This window comes from Microcebus murinus, chromosome 6 (genome assembly GCF_040939455.1).
Source record: "Microcebus murinus isolate Inina chromosome 6, M.murinus_Inina_mat1.0, whole genome shotgun sequence".
NCBI lineage: Eukaryota > Metazoa > Chordata > Mammalia > Primates > Cheirogaleidae > Microcebus > Microcebus murinus.
This window is the reverse complement of record NC_134109.1, coordinates 11,617,137-11,638,097: the sequence shown is the minus strand read 5'-3', so window position 1 is coordinate 11,638,097 and position 20,961 is coordinate 11,617,137. Positions and strand designations below refer to the sequence as shown.

General features: G+C 35.8%; 1 protein-coding gene across 11 annotated transcripts in view; it reads left to right on the top strand.

Annotated features, from left to right (window-relative positions):
• Positions 1–20,961, top strand: part of UNC79 (unc-79 subunit of NALCN channel complex) — a 228,979-nt gene that overhangs the window by 34,711 nt on the left and 173,307 nt on the right. For 6 of the 11 annotated variants that reach the window (XM_012738599.3, XM_012738598.3, XM_012738592.3 and 3 more), the window contains exons 1-5: positions 1,619–2,653; positions 3,384–3,504; positions 8,696–9,000; positions 12,399–12,569; positions 20,093–20,185. In XM_012738599.3, coding sequence (XP_012594053.2) covers positions 2,497–2,653; positions 3,384–3,504; positions 8,696–9,000; positions 12,399–12,569; positions 20,093–20,185 — 847 coding nt within the window. In that variant the 5' untranslated portion in view covers positions 1,619–2,496. Of the gene's footprint in view, positions 1–1,618; positions 2,654–3,383; positions 3,505–7,184; positions 7,203–8,695; positions 9,001–12,398; positions 12,570–20,092; positions 20,186–20,961 lie in introns of those variants that run through there. The other 5 variants (XM_012738600.3, XM_020285613.2, XM_012738594.3 and 2 more) reach the window with 3 other exon arrangements.

Below are 20,961 nucleotides of genomic sequence, written 5' to 3'. Positions count from 1 at the left end.
TACCTTTCTGGCTGTTCTCAAATAGTTGAAACCATGAAAGTTAAATCTATGACTGCTAAGATTTTGTTGCATTCAGCAATGCAGAAATTGGCTCAAACATTTTTTCCAATCTGTTCTATACATTATCTTTCATGATTACTTACCACTTTCTTCCTCTTTCTCTCCCTCCCTTTTCTTCCTTTTATCCATTTTTGCTCATTAATAATTTATTGAGTCCCTACTAGGTGTCTGGCACTAGAGATAAGGAGTCCACAATTTATTGTACATATATATACAGATGTATTTGTGAATAGTGTAGGTATGGACAGATATGTATACTGTATATACATATATGCAAGAAACCCAAATGATAAGTGGTAGTAGTGAAGTTTTAATTCATTTGTTCATTTAATCCTACAAATATATCAAGTCCCTGCTAAGTGCCAGGCAGTGTGTTAGGCTTGGGATAGAGACATGAGTTAAGATATAGTTTCTGCCTTCAAGAAATTTACAACCTGGTATAAAAAAAAACAGTTAAGGAAATAAAGACAATACAGTGTGACTTAAGTAAAATATTAAAAGATTTCAAAGAAGGAAGTGATTTTGGTCTCTGCTTTCCCATGCATGTTTGGATATCCATTGAAAGGAGCCATTGCTACATTTTAATGGAAGGAACTATAAAAAGAACATCCATTCATTTCACAGACATTTTTGAATGCTTGCAATTATTGTGTAGTGACAATATTTTATAGCTCTTGAATTATGAGCAAGCCATTGAGTTGGGGGAATCTGTGACTTATGTTTCCTCATTTGAACTTATTGTCCATACCCTGTAGTATCATGAACTCCCTTTTTAGGTGGTGGAGTGATTATTCCTGAAACACTCTACAGCAGCAGTCCCCAACCTTTTTGGCACCAGGGACTGGTTTCATGGAAGACAATGGAAAAATTGTCTTCCATGGGGGAGGGGGAAGGGGTTTTAGATTCTCATAAGGGGTGCTCAATGCAGATCCTTCACATGTGCGGTCTGCAGTAGGGTTCGGGCTCCTATGAGAATCTAGTGCCACCACTGATCTGACAGAGATCAGTGGTGATGCGAGCGAGGCGAGGCGAGCGAGGCGGAGATCAGGCGGTGATGCGAGCGATGGGGAGTGGCTGTAAATACAGGTGAAGCTTCCCTTGCTGGCCTCCTGCTGCAGCTCTACAGAAACCTGCTGGATTTTAAAACTTGAAAAAAATCACAGTAACAAAGCATTACTCTGATGGTGGGTGAGCAGAAACTACATGCTGGCCTAGCATATAGTTCAGATATTTGGAACTTGGACTTATGTGTTAATGCGAGGGTTCCTTGTAAAGTGATTTAGAAAACATGAACAGCAGATCAAAAACACTGAGAATGGCCGGGCGCGGTGGCTCACGCCTGTAATCCTAGCACTCTGGGAGGCCGAGGCGGGCGGATTGCTCGAGGTCAGGAGTTTGAAACCAGCCTGAGCAAGAGCGAGACCCAGTCTCTACTATAAATAGAAAGAAATTAATTGGCCAACTAACATATATGTAGAAAAAATCAGCCGGGCATGGTGGCGCATGCCTGTAGTCCCAGCTACTCGGGAGGCTGAGGCAGGAGGATTGCTTGAGCCCAGGAGTTTGAGGTTGCTGTGAGCTAGGCTGATGTCTTGGCACTCACTCTAGCCTGGGCAACAAAGCGAGACTCTGTCTCAAAAAAAATAAAAACACCGAGAAGGAAATGGATTTTTGTAGATTATGTAGTTGAAACATTTTCAGTATCATCTATTTATACCTTATCTGAGGAAAATAGTTATTTATAACTGAACACTTATGGAGTTAATGGAGATAATGGATAATGGTTATAAACCTGCCAATTTCTTGGGAGCTGACATGCTATACGAACTCAAGGAGGTATTATCTGCAATCTAGACTTATTTCTTTGGGAAAATGCTAACTTATTATGGAAATAGTTCAGATGGTAGAAGGGAGAAAAGGCAAATCAGATAAATGGAATATGTAGGATTTGGAATCAATAATTAACCTAATAACTGCTGAACATTGCTTTGATGCCGTGCAATGAACATTCACTATCTGCATGTTGGCTTCATGTCAGAACTGTATTCTAGAGTATGTCATAGGTGGAAAGAGCACTGGATTGGGAGTCAGGAAATCTAAATGCTAGTCTAGCTCTGCCATTGACCGCCTGTGTGCCTCATTTTCCCCATCTTTAAAATGAAGTGGTTATGGGAAAAGGTCTCCAAGGCCCTTCCAGTTCTGATATTTTATTGTTCTGTGATTCTATATCCCACACCCATCGAGAGCATTTTGATTTTCTTTAAGTTGCTCGCACCGGCCTTTCAGTTAGGATGCGTCCAGGAGCTTATGTCCTTGGGCTACTGGGAACAGTAAGGCCTTGCTTCTCCAGGACTTGATATGTCTTCTGTTAACTGCTGACAGTGAGCCATACCACCTAAAAGGCTCCCTTGGGAGCCTTAAAGATTGAAAGGACAAATGGACAGTATTGAGAACTCTGTGGAAGAGGAGACCAGAGAGACGTTGATCATCATGGCTCCTTGGGATTTGCAAAGAGGAATGACTAGAACGGGGCCCTTCACTACAGCCAGGTCAAAGGTCAGGTCAGGAATGTGGACAATGCTGGTGACTCCAGGTAGGTCTAGGAGGGTAAATAAACCTTTTTAGTCCCTCCTGAGTCTTGACAAGATCTGGGCAGCCATGCTCAGAAAGCTATTAGAAGTCTCCTAATTTATGAAATTTTTTGGAAGAAAATGTAACATTAAAAAAATGTTTTATTACCGCACAATCACTGTATTCTTAATGCTCACCATGTCAATCTACTCTTAATATGTTCTCACAGTTCAAGCATTAATTAAACGTGCTTTTGTGATCACGTGTTGAGTTAAAAATCTGGTTTCAGTTGATGCCATTGTGCAATGGACTCCCTATATTTTAGGGGTTTTAGAGTGGTGTTGGAAGATCTTTAAGTTTAATTTTAGTTAAGTAATATTAAATATAATTCTCTGGCAGCAGAGATTTATATTATTATTTTGCTAATAATAAGCTAATTTGGGGTGATTAGAAAACGATTCAGAATACTGCTTTTCTTAGTGATTAAAAAAAGCAATGGATAATTTGTGAATAGGCTATTAAGCCAGATAACTAATAATAATTCTGTGTGCTGAATACAATTAGGAATTAAAAGGCTTTTTGTAATTGTTTTTATCATGGAATTCCATTAAAAATTTACATATGTTCCTTAAAATACTGATTAAGTTTCTGTACATAATCATTTTTAAAAATAACTGTATGCCTAATACATATTACAAGATGATTCTTCCTCTTTTTTTTTTTTTTTTTTTTTTTTTTTTGCTTTTATCTAGTTGCTTCCAAGATCCGGTACTTGCAGGAATATCATAACCGGGTTCTTCACAACATTTATCCTGTACCATCAGGAACAGATATTGCAAACACCTTGAAATACTTTTCTCAGACCTTGTTAAGGTAAGCTTTAAAATATCCTCTACTTCTGTGAGAATTATTAGGTAGTACTGCTGAATTTTTTGGGATTTTTTTCATTGAATTGAGAGTTTTAAAGGGCCTTATGTTTTCTAGTGCTCTGCCAGAAGAGTCTGGACTCAAGTTCTCTGGGTGTATATAGCAGATCAGATCCCAGCCCTAACTGAAAAAATGAGTCACATGGCTTCTGCCTGCTTTTCTCAGTCAAATGCCTTTTCAAGAGATCTATAAAATGATAAAAGTTCTGTTTGGCACTAATCTAGAGTGAGATTAAAAGGAGAGCCTACATTGCTTAAAATTAAGAATAGGAAACATTTTTCATTTAAAAGAAAACCAGAATTATGTGGCATTTTAGATTCATCATTAGTATTTCCTATATCCCTAAGTGTAATACATAGTAATAACAGTTATTTTTAAACTGTGTAACACTTCAAGTGTTCAACATGCTTTGCAATTGGTAATGAAATTCTATGGAGGACAAGGAAATAAAAGACTGGAATTCTTTTTCTATTGTCTAGTTTGACCGTAAGGTAGAGACAGGAGATCTACTTCACACATCTCATTTGGGAAACTGAGCAAACAAAGATGATCCTTTCAAGGAAGGGCTCAATTGTTTGGAGAAATAACATTGAAGAAGTTAGAAGAACATTTTGCTTTCCATGAAATTCTAAGGCTAAGTCTCTCGAATTACCATGATCTTCTCACTTCAAATACGATTTTGGATACCCATAAATTGCCTTGCTACTGTTTCTGTTAGCTATATAGCAGCACAAGTTTTGTAAGATAGTTTTAGGAGAAGAATACAAATTTGGAATGACTAGTGGCATTTGAGTTTCCAGCTGTCTAAGGCTTTGTGATGGCCAGACTGAATGCTTTGTGGAAAGAAGCTTTATGTGATCAAGTCAGCTACTAATCTTTTGCAGTTCTCCTATATCTTTGTCTTCCTTATTTTTTTGAAAAATCTTTTCTCTTTTAGAATCCTTAGTGTCCCGTTCTATATTGAAGGAATTCTGCTCAGCAGATTCATAGATGTCATAGTTGCATCATAAGGTCATAACCCTGATATATAGGACATTTCCCTTCTTTTCAAATTGCAATAGGCTAGTCCAATTTTCAAAATAATAATCAGATAAATTTATGAGCCAAGGCATCTGATTCTATTCTCTTCAATTCTCCCTTTGTCATTGAGGTTGGGGTTCTCAGTGGGGAATACTTTCCTTTATCACAAATTCTAAAAGTTCTCAAAGTGAGAGTCACTTTGCAGTAGGAAGTTCTGAATTCTGTTTGCAAAGAAACTGTCACATCCTAGTTCACACTTCAGAGCTTGATGCTTAGATCTTAGTAATCATGCCAAAAGTTAAGAAATTTAGGATATTGAAGTCATGTTTGCAAGACATGAAGATTCTATTTTCTTGAGCAGTCTATCATTAAAATGTTATCACCCATGATCATACCCTAACGATACATTGCTCAAGAAAATAGAATCTTCACGTCTTGCAAACATAGCTCATAATTAGACTCTCATTAGAGTTCACGGAGGTTCTTTAAACTCTCATAGTGTAAGGTGAGTTGTGGGTGTCATTCAGCTTGCTAGTCCTTGTGCCTAGAGTAGTGTTAGGCCCACAGAGGGATCAATAAATATTCGTTGAACTGAATTGACTTTAGTCCCAATTTTATCCAATGTAGGAACCCTTCCAGAACATTAACTTAATCTCATAGTGATCTGGGGTCTTGGGTAAAATTACATCTGATTGCTGAGTTGTACTCCTTTTAATGTAGCAGGTACCCAAGTTTGGCAATGAACACATGGTTTACACACAACTTCAGAGTTTAGCTTTTTGTTTGCTTTTAGCATTAGAAGCACCTACTAAGATTATCTAGTTTAATCCCCTCTTCACTGCTATGGGGAGTCTGTTCATTTTATATTGGAAGCCTTCTTTGGCTACATTTTAAACATCTGAGGTCTTTAAGGATCTTGCCTTTAACTTTGCAGAACATTTGAGGGTTCAGTCTTCTTCCTAGGTCCAACATTCTTTTGGAATTCCTTCCCCCAGATCTCTCTTCTGGTGGCGTTCAGGCTGCTAGCATGCAAAATTAAAACATACAAACAAACAAAACATTACATTTGGGGAAAGCTGCTTACTGATACCTCTTTAGAAAATGTTTAATATGCTTTTAAAAGGGATGCTAGTCTCGGCCCGATAATCTTAATTGAATTTCAATTTCTCATAGCTTAGGAAGAAATATATGTATCTCCAAATTATTAATTTGAAGTCCATGGAGTAACTTTAGAGCATAGCATAATCGAGTACTTTTTGTTCAATGCATAGAGTCCATTCAAATGTCAAAATTCCTGGTTTTATAGAAAGTTTATTTGACATTAATTTTTTGTGCTATAAATACCTCAGGGCAACTTCTCATTTTTCCCACTCCCTCAGAGGTCTTTCCTCCCTTGCCTCATCTTGACGATGGAAGTCAATGCTTCATAAAGATGATCTCAGAAGGGTAAAAGGAAAGGTGAAAAGTTGGCTGCTGGGTCAAACTCTTCTGAGCAGGGCATTCTTAATATTCTTTTTTGTTGGGTTTCCAGACCTTTGGGAAAGAATTTCAGATGGGGAAATGGTTTTATCATTCCCAAGTTAGACAGTTTGGTTGGGGAAATAAGTTGTTTTTTTTTCTGAACAAACTTCACAAAACATCATAAAATCACAATGCATTGTACATTTATTCATGAGCCCTTCTTAAGTTTTTCCACAAATGAAAACATTTCCTCACATTGAGACATGAATGGTAATTTAAAACTGGTTTCATGGATAACTCATTTTCAGCCATTTTCCCCCTCAACCTCACCTAATTATTAAATGTAAAGGCAGTGAGAGAGAAGTTTTACTGTTTTGATGCTGACATTCTTCCCTTTCTGCATGTATGAAGCTGTTGTTGCTATCATTTGGGAAGCCCATGTATACAGGAAGGGAAAAATATCAAATGTAGAGTCTCCAAAGTTGATTTGACCAGTGTTTATTAAATTATATCAAACTAATGTATATTTGAAAAGATAATGTGCTATATTTCCCCCACCAAGAAGTTTGATGAGAATATTGCACTTAAAGGATAGCATTAATTTGTGATATTCAGATATTTTTATTCTCTAAGGCAAAATGTTGCTCTTCTTATATCACTTCTATAAGATCCACATCTTGTAATTTTGAAACAATGCTGGTAGTAGGCTAATTCAGGGCTGAAGTTTGGGAAATAATATATCAGACTTATATCCATTGTGATTCTAAGGGAATTTTCAGTGGGATTAGAATACTAAAGGATTAAAGTAGATTTTTTTGTGACTGGGTTTATCAAGGATATAACATTTAAAGGTGGTACTCTAAGGAGTAATTGAGTTATATGAGAAAAATATAACATCTGATGGTAAATCTGATGACATTTATAATAGATGTAGACAGGCAGGGGTAACTGGAATGTTGATATTATCCCATTGTAAAGTGTAAGCTTACAAAGTCAAATACATCACACACAAAAAAGGTAAATTAAATCCCTTTAAAGTAAAAAAATACACTAAATATTAAGTTATCTATTGCTAAGAAGTATTACATAACTATTCTGAAATTATTTTTATTATCGATTGTTTTTCCCTGGACATTGGGTAACAGAAGACAGAGGAAATCGAGGTAAATTAGGCACATGGAAAATAAAAAGCATGTAGTCATTTTTCTTACATTGTAACATATTTTGCACTAAGAGTAAATAAAAATAAATGTAAACCTGACATAGCAAGCATGCTTGACACTAACAAATTCTTCACTTCACTGTAAAATTGTAAATGTAATATCATTAACTAAGAGCTTAGTAATGTTTGATGCACATAGAATAAGTGTAAAACAAGGTTATTTTATGTAATGAAACATTTATAAACTGTTATCTATTTGGACTAACCTATAAGTGTACTATATAAAAGCATTTTGTAAGTGCAGCAAATATTATCACTATAATGTATAGTTATTGTATTTAATGATAAATAGTATAACCTAATTTTAAAAAACCTAAACATTTGGCTAAGCAGTAGTTTATTCTATTTTTAAATTAACAACTTTTCTGCTTTATTGCTTTTACTAAAAGGTTTTTATTTTTAAATTAAGGCTAAAAGAAAACCAATTTATTTTTAGAATTTATTTTTATTCCCATTAAACTTTTTTAACTTTCTAAATTATCTTTCCTTTAGTTTTTAGTGAGTTTTGTTGAATAATAACGTAAGTAGCAGCAGTAATATATGAGATCTTACTGTTATGATGTGTAGCTATATGATAGATACTGCTTGCTTAGTCTTTAGAATTTTGAAGGTCACTATTTAATAAACCACTGTTTGTATTCATAAAATAAAATATTTCCTCCCCAACATGCAAAATTAAAAAAACACACATAAATAACCATTATCATTAGTTCACAAACATATGCTATGGACCATCTACTATATATTATTTTATAGCTTTTCCAATGTAGTTTAGCTAACATTTTAGAAATATGTATTATTTCTAAATTCATATGCCTGTTTAAACTTCATTATCTCAAATGATACTGACAGAATGTCATGAAACAGTATCATAATATACATATAGACATTATTTTGATGCAATAAACATGTGATTTTTAAGACTTTCTTAATAAACACACATGTTTATTCTTTGCTGAAACATGTTTCTGCAAGTGCCATACCTATATTTTGCAAGTTTCTATTTACCCGATGAAGCCAGTCTCGCCGAAAACGTCTTTTCCTTTGAAAGCTCCTTGTAATTAGGAACAAGGGCCCTTACTCATTAGATAAAGCCATTGTTTTTCCTTCCAGGAAACCTCTCCTTCACCAAATTGCTAAACTGTAAAACATGGGTTTGGCACTGAAACATGCATTTTTATATTTTTGCTCCTTACTAACCAGATAACACATGAGATGCAATGAAACTCCCACAAAGTAAACCTTGTGCTATTGGTATCTCTGAGCACGAAGCTATGTGACCAGTACTAGATTCGTAGATCCTGCTGGCGTAGCAATTGCATCTTATGTGGAATGTATCTGGTGTTTTATTATTTGTTTTAGAGTGTCATTTCAATGTAATGTGCTGTTCTTTGTGTCTTTGTTGTCTCTTTTTTTTCTTTGTCCCCCCAACAGCATTTTGTCCCGCACAGGGAAGAAGGAAAACCAAGATGCCTCCAATTTGACAGTGCCCATGACCATGTGTCTTTTTCCTGTGCCATTCCCACTCACCCCATCTCTAAGACCGCAGGTCAGTTCCATCAACCCTACTGTTACTCGCTCCCTCCTTTACAGCGTCCTGCGAGATGCTCCCTCAGAACGCGGCCCGCAAAGTCGTGATGCTCAGTTGTCAGACTACCCTTCTTTGGACTACCAAGGCCTCTACGTGACTTTGGTGACTCTCCTGGATCTAGTTCCTTTACTACAGCACGGCCAACACGGTGAGCGCTTCTTTGAAACCTTTGGGAATACATATGTATATTTATGAATATGTATGATGCTGAGCAAGGGGCTTGGGGACTGTTATTATAATAAATTGCTTGAAAGGAGCTCTGTGTGGTTAAAGCCTTTCTTACACTGAAACTTGATTATGGTGTTTCCGGTACTATCATGTTCCACTGTTGTATTGCCAGAGGGATGCTAGCCAAGTGGGTCAGTACTGGGGAGAATGGGCTGGAGAAAGGAGGAAGAATATAACATGAAATTCTCTCTTCTTTCCTGATTGGCTTATCATGGGGACTCTTGTTGAAATTATGTTTGGGGAGCTAAGATTTAAAAGTTTGCACCCAGAAAATGTAAGAAGTGGAGATTGAAAAGCAAGCTCTAATCCACTGACTGATTCTGTGATTATGGGGGACAAATCACAGAAACGCTCTGGAACTAATTTTTCCTGACTTTAAAGTCAGAAGGTTACATGAGAAGTAATCTCTAAGAGCTCTTCCCAATGTAACTAACCATCAATAGTTGTAAAATAAATGTTGTACAGAGTGTTGGTACAGTATATGGTGGAGCTATATGCTGTGTACAGTCTGTAGTATCAGTGGTGCTACATGTGTATGCCTTATGTATACAAGATACAATATTAGTGCTGCTACATGTATATGCCTTATGTATACAGGATACAGTATTAGTGGTGCTTAGAATAAAAGCCTCAGAGCATGCTTTTCTCAACTCTTCCCTCTTTCTACTGTGTGTTCTAAGGTATTTCATTATCTTGCTTCCTTACCATATTCTTTCAATCCGTAAAAAGGATTACAATAATACCTGCTGCTTAAATCCAATATATATTTTGGAGAATCAAATGGAAAACCATGCAATAAGAAAAGGGATTTTTGCAGAAAATGAACATTAGTTATCTTAACTTTAAAGCACTGATAATTTGTTCCCTGGAAGTATGATAACCAAAGTTTCACTGTACAGAAAAATTGGAATTTTGGAAAATGGGTGGGTGGTGGGAGTTATTTTGCCTTTTAGTTATGTTTAACTCTCCTAAGAGAATGCTTAATGGTTTATTTAGTATGATGTGTTCCTAACTTTAAATTTTTTTAGAAAATCTACTTAAATAAAATTGATGAAATAATGGGATTGAATTTGTTTTTTAATATATTTATAATTCTGTACTATAGTGAATATAAAAAGTGTAGAAATTTGTAAAGTTGCTTGTTGTATGATTCTGTAGCGATCTTAGCTACTTTTACTGTGACCCTATGCCACCTTAGAACTTGAATGAGAGCATTCTGAACATAAGACTGCAGAGCTTACTTTGGCAGTGAACTTGTCAGTGCCTTTCCTTTGTGACTAACAGTTCTGAGCTCACTGGGGACCTGCCTGTTCCTCTGTGTTAGGGCCGCTGCCCTTTATCTTCAAAGTCTGTTAATTAAGATAAAGACATTTGATTTGGTAAATTGCAACCTATATAATTGCAATTAATGTGTAAATTGTGACAATTTCAGGGAAGAAGATTTATATTTTTGCTGTTATACCTACAGCTGTTTTGTGACTTTATTCTTCATTGTTATTGTATTTAGCTATTGTGTTCTTGTTTTGCATAATAGAGCTTAGAAGATAAGGAAAAAGTGACTAGACCATTCTGGTGAATGGTTTAGAGAAACATGCAGTATTGTTTCTCTGAAAGTGGTCTGAAGAACCTCAGATTCACTTATGGAGTTTGGAAGATGGAATTCTGGGTCCCATCCTGGGATCTGAATAAGAATCACTGAAGGGGGTGGGGTGGATCTTGAGGATCTGGAATTTTAGCAAGCTCCCTGTGGACACACTGAATTTGAGAACCACTGCACTATGGCTAGAGGCTGTGTCCTCCCACTGGGCTGGGTGTTGCACAGGGAGAGCCTTTAGGCAGCATTTTTGTCTTAGCTCAGCCACTAACTCTCAGGTGATCTTGGGCAATCACAATTCATCACTGGACCTCAGTTTCCTTTTTGAAAAATACTCCAGGTGGGCTCTTAGGCCCCTTTCAGTGCTAATGTTTTGTAATTACGCTAAAAACCTCAGTGAAAACAGCCTCACTTAATTCTTAGTAAAACACCTGTGGATTTTCCATTTCATCTATTTGAGCCCAAGGTTGACTGACACTGGTTCCACAGTATGTGATGTGGCCAGACCTCTGTTGTCAGTTGATGTGCCTGTTGAGATGGCATGTTAATTCTAATGATAATCAGAAATAGCATTAAGAATCAAAATAATGAAAAGAAGGTAACTCTGCTGCACGGCAAACAAGAGTCTAATCCTTTTGTATAACAATGAATATGAAGATGGTCGAAGTCAGCACTGTTGAGTCTTAGCCAATATTTTGGGAGGTCCATGAAAATCACGATGTACGTTCAATGTAATGAGCTTTGATCTACCAATATACGAAACCTTAACATTTGTACCCCCATAATATGCCAAAATAAAAAAAAATAAAAATTAATAAATAAAGCTAAAGAGTTATGGTTTTTTGAATGTCCTCTATTTTTGCTCCTTGTGCAGGTAATAATAGTAAGTATTAATATTACTAATAGTGGCTAATATTTGTGGAACACACATTATGTGCTATGCTAAGCACTTTACATTTATCTCATTTAAGTCTCCTAACAATCCTCCTAATGAAATGAGGTAGGTATTATTATTATCCCCATTTAAATATGTTGATAGAAAGATTATTATTAGGTAGCACTTCCATGACAATTAATGAAGAAACGCCTGGGTCGAGGAATACCAGCTTAGGTTTCCTTTCTTATGCACTTGCTCAATTGCTGCATTGCTAGAGGTTGCAAATGACCTCATTGCCCAGGACTCAGGTGTAGGACCATTGCAATTTGGTTCATAGAGCAGAAATAGCCTATTTTATTTCTAGTCCTGCCCTTGACTTTTCTAAAACTTCCATTGGGTCTATGGCTATACCACCCTGAATGCGCCCTATCTCATCTAAAACTTCCATTGGGCAAATAATCTAACTTCTTTGTGCCTCCGTTATCTTTTGTAAAATGTAATGCAGGTAAAAATGCTGGAGAGATTTCAGAATTCATTTTCTCATGGGAGGTGCTTTAAATTTATGAGATAAAGGAGTCATATGAATACCAAGTATTATTGAAAATTGATAAGGCATGGATGAAAAGCTCATGTAATAGATATTTATATTTCTTAATATAAATATTTATTGACCAACTACTGTATACTCAGCACATTATTCTAAGCAGTATGTTTCAGAACACTTAATAGGAAGGAAGCAATAGTTGCTTATAATTTAAACCAGTCCATTAAAACTTAAAATATAAAATTAGCATATTTTGTTGATTACAAAATATTCAGTGACTGATTACTCAATTTTGTTTTGTAGATCTTGGACAGTCAATATTTTATACAACTACATGTTTGCTACCCTTTCTCAATGATGATATTCTGAGTACTTTGCCCTACACGATGATATCAACGTTAGCTACCTTTCCTCCATTTCTGCACAAGGATATTATTGAATATCTTAGCACATCTTTTCTACCAATGGCTATATGTAAGTTCATTCTCATCTAATATTAGATTATTTTTGTGTATTATATGAATGGAAATTGCTTTTGCTCTTGAGTTTCGAGATTATTTGAATTCATTTGTTGTATATGTGTGCTACGATTTAAATTTGTCTTTTCAGCATGAATATTACAGTGAAAATCAAAGAAATGAAAGACCACTATACCTTAGAATTGTTTTGTTCACATAGTTTGATCTTATGAAATAGGAAGAAAGGACATATCAAGGTGGTCTATATTTCCTATGTATAAATTACAATATCTTTTGCCACTTTAGAAAAAAGTCGGAGGTAGTACTGTCTCAGATGTAGAAATTCTTATCTTTCACATCTGCAGGCAGTCAGGTGTGACAGAAAGAGCAAGATACAGTCACAGTGTGTAGAGTCTTGTCCCAGCTCTGTCCCTAATTTGCTGTGAGATGCTGGGCAACTCACGTAGTTGAACCTGTATCTGCAGAATGGCAGTCTCATCAGCATTCCCTTACAGGGCTGCTGTGATGACAAAATGAGTCAAAATTTATGAAAACACTTTGAAAAAAACCTAACGCCTGAAACTCATGTCAAGGTAGAGTTATAAACATCGAACTGATTTGAATTCTATTTCACTTTTATAGACTTAATTCTGTAGGCTTTCCAGACAGGAGAGCAAAGAGAAAAAGAAAAGTTAAGTAGTGGTTTTATGACCAAAATCCTTTTAAAGTATTTTTTAAAGAAACGGATTGTGGATCAATCTGTGTTCCAGTGGATAATCTGAAAAGATTGTGGGTTTAGGAGTCAAACAGATCTAGATTCATATCACAGCTCAGCCACCAGCTAGCTTTGTGATCTTACGCAAGTTATTTAACTTTCTGTTTCTTACCTGTTCAATGAAAATGATGAGTAATAATAGCTACTTCACAGGGTTGTTGTGATAATTAAGATGATTAACCTGGAACACTGGTAAAATGCTAGCGCATTGCCTAGTATGTGATGTGTTAGTTTCTTTCTCTCTTTCTCTCAACTGTTATTCTAGAAAAATACCCTTATTGGTTGCATTCAACTCCTAGAGATCATTGTTCACGATTTTAATTTTATGTACTTATTAAAGTTGTTGCTCTGGACTACATTTGCTTATTTTATACTAAAGTTTAATTTTAGCTATGGAATTATAATTTTTTAAAAAAAATTTTCTTGTTTTTCCAGCAGAGAGTCTGACTTCTGCCTAAATTATATAGCAATTTGAAAAAATTACCAGGCTGATCATACCATTCAAGTTATAGAATATTTGATCATTCCCTTTTTATTGTTCTGTGTAACCTTACTGACAAGTACTTATTTGTGGATGTAGTCTTAGAATTGCATAGTAATATTTTTAAGAGTAATGTTAACTATGAAACTTAGGCATAAGAATTTTTGTTTTTTGAAGAATGGCAGGTGAGGCTGTATCTGTCTAATAATCTAATTCACTGAATTCTTACTTCTTAGGAATAAGTTAATAGTTTTGGGAGAGGCATTGAAATATCAGGCCTCTGAAGTTATATTTAAGATTGATCAAGTATGGTGACATCTGGCAATTTGTTTCTTTACACTTGATTATTAATTTCTACTTAATTAGAAACACAGACCCCCAAAATACAACTGGTAGTCATGTTAGAATCCTTACTTACGTAAAAGTACAAACTTTGGCAACTGAGGAGAATAGTGAAGTAACCTGATGTTGATGTAAAGGTATCAACAAGTCACTTCATGTCCCTGAGACACCATTTTTTCAACCATAAGGGAGGAGTTTGAAAAAAATATTCACTCTCCAAGATTATTTCTGGCATAGTGACTCTAGTTTAAATAACATCAGTCTTATTTTATGTAAGAGGCACATTATCTTCCCCTAATCCAATGATTGCTCTGGTTCATGTGTTTATTTTGTTGCCCTAGTTTTAGCCTCTTAGTTTTGACTTTCTTTTCTTATCACCATTCCCGTGGTTCAATAGTAGCCAATCTTTGTCATCTTCAAATCTTTGAAAATAAATTGTAGTGCCAACGTTTACAGCAAATTCTATTGCTATTCAGGCGTTCCCTTTGCAGTCGTTATTGCACAAGGTAGATACAAAGACAGATTCACAGATAGAAGGGATCTGGTTCCAGAGAAATACGATTAAAATGGATCGATGTGACAATGTGTGTCTGTTTATTTTATCCACGTTGTTTCTTTTTTTGGTAATTGTTTCAGTGTCTAGAAATTCTAACCAAAACAAGACAGGGGCATTTAACTTCTCCCAGAATATTTTTATTTCAGGACTGAATTGTTAGGATGAAGGATAGTGCATTTTCTGAGTGCCTGATAAAGTCTTTAAGACAAAAAGGCTTTTATCTCTTTGATATGGTATTCATGAGGTCAAATGTAAAACATGGATGGTTTTTCTGGTGTTAAATGATTTGATCGTTTAGGACCCAGAAGATGAAGTTCTGGGCCTAATGAGGCGTTGCGGTTCCTGCAGAGTAAGAGGCCCGCGTGTGCATCAGATACGTCCTCTTTGCCGTCTTTGTCAGTAAACCAAGTGCTGGGTTTTTACTTTTAAATAATTCCTCTGAGGTTCTGCAGAGCAAACTTTAATTTATTTATTATAAAATTTTCCTTTGACACAGCTTTTCTTTTTAACTCCTTCCATAAATAAAATATATTTCTCTTTATTCCAAATGTATGCAATATGCTTTATGCTTGTTTATAAAAAATATATTAAAGGAGTTACTAAGAATTGAAAAAGTCATTTGCATGTCACCATAGAAACCCCTCTTTTTCCAATAGAGAATCTGTGATTTATGGACCGAATTGAAAGTGGATGTTTAGCAGATGATGCTTTGGCAGAGAAGAGAAAAAGCTGATTCTAAATGGACGTTAATTGGTGTATTATTTAAAGATAATAACAAAGCTGAACAATTATATCAGTTCAAGATGTTTCTAGTATATCCGCGTATCCTGGACTGCACAGTCTCATTTACTTTCTTTTTCAGTTTAAATTTTCTCAAAAAGTCACTTCTCAGGAAAAATAAAGATTCGCTCAAATCTTTGCATTAACTTAAAAGCAATTGTATGACTTCATTGAATATCTGGTTCCAAATCATTGGCCCTGGATCATTTTTTTGTTCTGTTGCTACTAGTATAGAGTATGTGTATTATGTTTCTATAATCTTCCAGAGACTAAGTAATACATAGAAAAAAAGACAGTAAAAAAATGAAAAATATTAATTACACTTAAATAATCTTTAACATATGAAATCTATTTATTAGGAACTAGGCCACACATCACCACCTGAACTCTACCCTGTGCCCCCATGCCATGGAAAAATTGTCTTCCATGAAACCAGTTCTTGGTGCCAAAAAGGTTGGGGACCACTGATCTAGACCAATCCAGTAATTTCTGCACTGGTGTCCCTGTTTCCCCTCTTAGCCTTCCTGGTCTGCACCAAAAAGACAGAGCTGGCTGGGTGCAGTGGTGCATGTCTGTGGTCCTAGCTACTTGGGAAGCTGAGGCAGGAGGATCTTGTGAGGCAGGAGGATCTTGTGAGGCCAGGAGTTCAAGATCAGCCTGGTCAACATAGAGAGAGCCCCATTTCTACAAAAAAATAAAAAAATTAGCCAGATGTGGTGGCACACACCTGTAGTCCCAGTTACTTGGGAGGCGGAAGTGGGAGGATTGCTTGAGCCCATGAGTTCAAGGTTGTGGTGGGCTATGATCATAACACTGCACTCCAGCCTGGGTGACAGAATGAGACCTTGTTTCTGAAAATAAATAAATAAATAAAGAGACAAAAAAAAAAAGAAAATAAAGAAAACCACAGCTATCCTTTGAACATGGTAATCAGACCATGCCACTGTCTTCAGCAAATCCACCTAGATTCCCACCACTCTTACAAATCAAATTGAGCATCCTTAGTTGATTGGCCCACAGGGTCCTCTGTGATCTGGCCCCTGCCTACCTTCCTGCTTTCATCACCATCTCCTTGTGTTCAATCTGCTCTAGGAGCCTCAGCCTTTGCAGTGTCATAAAGGTACTAAGATTTTGCCCTCACTCTATGCTTTATCCTCTCTCTCAGATGTCCTTCTCCTCAGCGAGCCCATGATTTGCTTCCTTGCTTTCTTTAGGTCTCAGCTCAAGCACCAGCCCCATCTTTTGAGATGCCCTTCTTTACTGTAGGGCTAAAACAGAACCTTCCATCACTTTCTATCTGTTCCCTCGCTCTGCTTTCTGTTTCCCCACAGGTATCTGTTTGCCCTTTCCTGTAGAACAGCACTGTCCACAGAACTCCCTCCGAGGATGGAAATGTTCTCTAAAAACATTTAAGAAGCCACTAGCCCCATGTGGCTCCTGAGCACCTGAAATGCATCCAGTGAGACTGATGGACTAAATTTTTAACTTTATCTGATTTTAATGAATTTAAATTGAAATAGCCACTTGTGACTATGGCCACATACTGGATAACACAGCTCTAGCATCTAAAGTCCATAAGGACAGAGATTCATCTGTCTTTACCACTGTAGCCCCAGAGCCTGGTAGATAGGAGGTAATGAAAAACAAATACTTTGGATGAGTGACCAGAGCATTCGTTACTGATGAGGTCAAGTGACTTGGACAGTAGTCCTCATAATCAGATTGGTGCTTTTGTGCAAATGATCTCTCTTTTATAAAATAGCTTTTCCCATATTACTTACTTTTTTAGGGGGATAAGAACTGTATATATATATATATATATATATATAATATATATATGAACTGTACATGATAATACGTTAGGAACTATAAAATGCAAGAACATATTAAAGTATTGTTATTATTCATGGAGGGACATGATTCATGGTAATGATTGTTCTGGTGGTGCTGGGAGAATAGGGAATAGGACTGAAGACTTTTAATTGTATTTCCTGAGCACAATATTAAATGTAAAATTTTCTTATTTTGATTAATTATCTTCTCCCTTCTAGTGTATGTAGTTTCGGCTTTTTACACCCTCATGGGAACAAGCTATACATCTGTTGACATCATGCCTTTTTAACAAGATTCAATAAATGATGTGTGCCTGTGCATATTTATTAAATGAGAATTGTGGTGATTTTATCCAGTCTGTTAAAAGGCTAGGAAATTGCAAAGCACCGTCTGTTTATATAAGTATTGGAGCCAATTTCCTAGGGCTTGAGCTAGGGGGATGCTTTTGGCTTTATGGCTGATCATATTTGAAGGAGAGCATGGATTTGTAGGGGTCACAAGGACAGCCAAAGGTGGCTGAGCCATTTGGGCCATTCTCCAAATAGACTTCACCTAAATCATCTGAGACATTTGGGCATCTCTCCCATTTTTAAAGGCCTCCAGGTACAGTGGCTCTCAGCCTCCCTTAATAGTTTTCATTGTTGAGAAATGCTTATTATTAAAAATGTTGATTCCCTAGGAAGAAAGAAAAAAATTTTGAGATGAATTTAAACAAAGATGAAAGGATTTGTCCCAAAAGGAATATATATATATATAATTTTCTTTTCTTGACTATATCTGAGACAAGACTTTCTTTTTTCTTGTCTAATCAAAAGGCATAGGAGACATGCAATTATTCCTCCCACCCCTGGACACCTTACTGGGCATTTCCTTTCTTACCTCTCATCCCTCTAATAGTACTTTCAAAAGGAGATCCAAGACCAGCTTCCATCAGAATCATGTGGTGTGTTTATTAATTAAACACATAGTTTCCTGCTTCCAAAACTGACCGAAATAGCATCTCCAGGCATGGGCCCTCCAGAAGCTGACTTTGGACAAGCTCCCTGGCTGAAGTGTGAGAGCAACTGCATCTTATTCTCTAGCATTTGGCACAAAGTTCCTTTTCCTTGAGTAATCATATTTGATGAATCAACTTAACCATCTAAGAGGAGAGAACCAATCTCCACATCTTTGTCTAATTCCTAATACTTATTTATATTGCATAGCCAAACTAATCTATCCACCTGAATGTCACCTGCTTGGTGGGGCAGCAGCAGCCCAGCTGCAAGTGATTAATACAAGCCAAGTTGGGTAAATAGAGCTCAATTATAGATGCATTTTGTTTGTTTGTTTCTGTAAAGTTGTTGTAAAGGCCACTGTCCTCCACGTTGATCAAAGTCCTTTATGGTAAAAAAAAAAAAATCATATTAAATTTTCTTTGTCTTCTCTATTATATGACAAACCTTTTGATAGCTCTATTATACATGTGTTTTATTTTAAGTTGTCTTATCCCTTTTGGATGTAGGTGAGATATTGTACTTAAATATAAAACAAAATAAAGCAGATTTTGAGGTTATCTGCTTTTTTTTGTTGTTGCGCATGTCAGAGGTCCTCTCCATTACCCCAGGAGTTGAGAGTTGACTTTTGGAGGGTGTTATACTGTCTGCACATTCTTCTATTCGTGCTTGACAGTGTGCCACACAAACTCAAGTACAAGAGTACTTCTGCAATTGTCACTGAGAAAAGAAGAATTTACTTTATATTTCAGTGAGTCTTAGTAAAGTTTCTCTTATTGTGGATCCTCTCTCAGTTATTGCCTTTGAAATAAGAAAGTCCTCTTGGGAGATGACATATTACCCCAAATTACTTCCATCAGCGCTAGTTTTGAATACTTAAAGGAGTTACCTGATACATTCTATTTAAAAAAAAAAAAGAGACAAATTTAATATAGTGTTTGTTGTCATCATACACAAGCCACTTAAAGATGTCTTAAACACAGTTTGTAAGTGCAGACCATGATTATACAGCTGTAAGATGGATTTTGAAGAAACTGCTTGCTTTGTGCTTGAATACTTGTTGGCATAGAGTAAAATGTTCAGCGACAGCGTTATTCACAAATTCAAAAAGTGCTTTTGTTCAAACAACTCAGATGGATATGAAAATGGTAAGCTCTAGAAAACTAAAATAGTGGTTCTCATGGTAATGAAGACACTGGTGATGAAGTTAAATGTGAAGGTTTGCATAAAACTGTTTAATGATATGTGAGAGTGGAAATAACTTTTAAATTAATATATTTTAATGATATATGTTAATTTAAAATTTGTATTATTACTAAACTAATAAGATATACATTATAAGTAAACTATTATTTCATCTGCATCTCTAAAAGTTAACATATTCAAGTTGGATTTAAAAGTCTTCTATTTTTACTTTGTTCTTGGAATAACCTTCAGCATGTCTTTGTATCTGGGCACATAGAGGATTCTGTATTTTCTTTCTTCTCTGTCTAGATATAAACACCTTAGGAGTAGAAATCACATTTAAGTATAACTCTGAGAAAGCCGTGACTTCACATTCTGGCATTGTTCCTTCTTCTTATAGATTCTCACCAAATTTTACTGTGGATAATGACAACAATACCAATTGTATGCTAGGACAAATTTTGTGGTTTTATTTGTACAAAAGTTCCATTGACTTGCTTGGAACTTTCCTTCTTAACATTCATGCTCTATGCAAAGTATCAAGTATTTATAAAGATGAAATTGTGTCTAATCAAAAATCTTTTGGTTTCAGTGGGTTCCTCAAGGAGAGAAGTTGTACCTGCCCATGTTAATCTCTCTGCATCATCCATGCTAATGATTGCAATGCAGTACACATCCAATCCAGGTAAGTGGAAACTTGACTGGCTTCACTAATTCTAAAACCAATAATTAAACAAGACATCAAACAAGCAAGCTAGATGTTTTAATATGAGAACTTTTCTTAGTGGAATAGACAATTGGAGATGTGTTAGAAAACAGGCTTTTGAGTTGAAATAAATTTCCCTTGCTTATAGCTATTAGCAGTGATCTTGCTGGTTAGTGATATTTTTAGAATATCTGAGGACACAATTTGAGAACACTGACTTGAAATTGGTTGAATATAAGTACACAGAAATAGTTAAATTGGAAATATAAAAATCACCTGCAATTCTAAGAACTAAAGATAACCATTACTAATATTTTGGTAAATTTGCTACTCTGTGGCTACACAAATATCCTTAAGCATAAACCTTTCACTAATTCTGATTTCCTTGGAATAAATTAATTAAAGAGGGATTGATGAGTTAAAGGGCTTGACAAATTTTCAATATTTCCCCTCGTGTATGAAAGTACTTATCTTATTGTGACCTGCCATTGAGTAATATCATAAAATATGTACAGAGTTGGACAGATGAAAATTAATATTTTATAGTTTTGACTTGTAGTTCTTTGATTACTTGTGTTGTTGGACAGGTTTTCATGTGATTCACTGTTTGATTCCCATTCATCAGGAAAATTGCAGATGAACTTTGGGAAACTGACCTAAAAGGGTTGACTGTTAGTCATGTGTTAAGATGCGAACTCAGTTTTTATTTTCATGTTCAAATTTGGAAAGTGAACAAATTTGGTAGCACTGTTTTT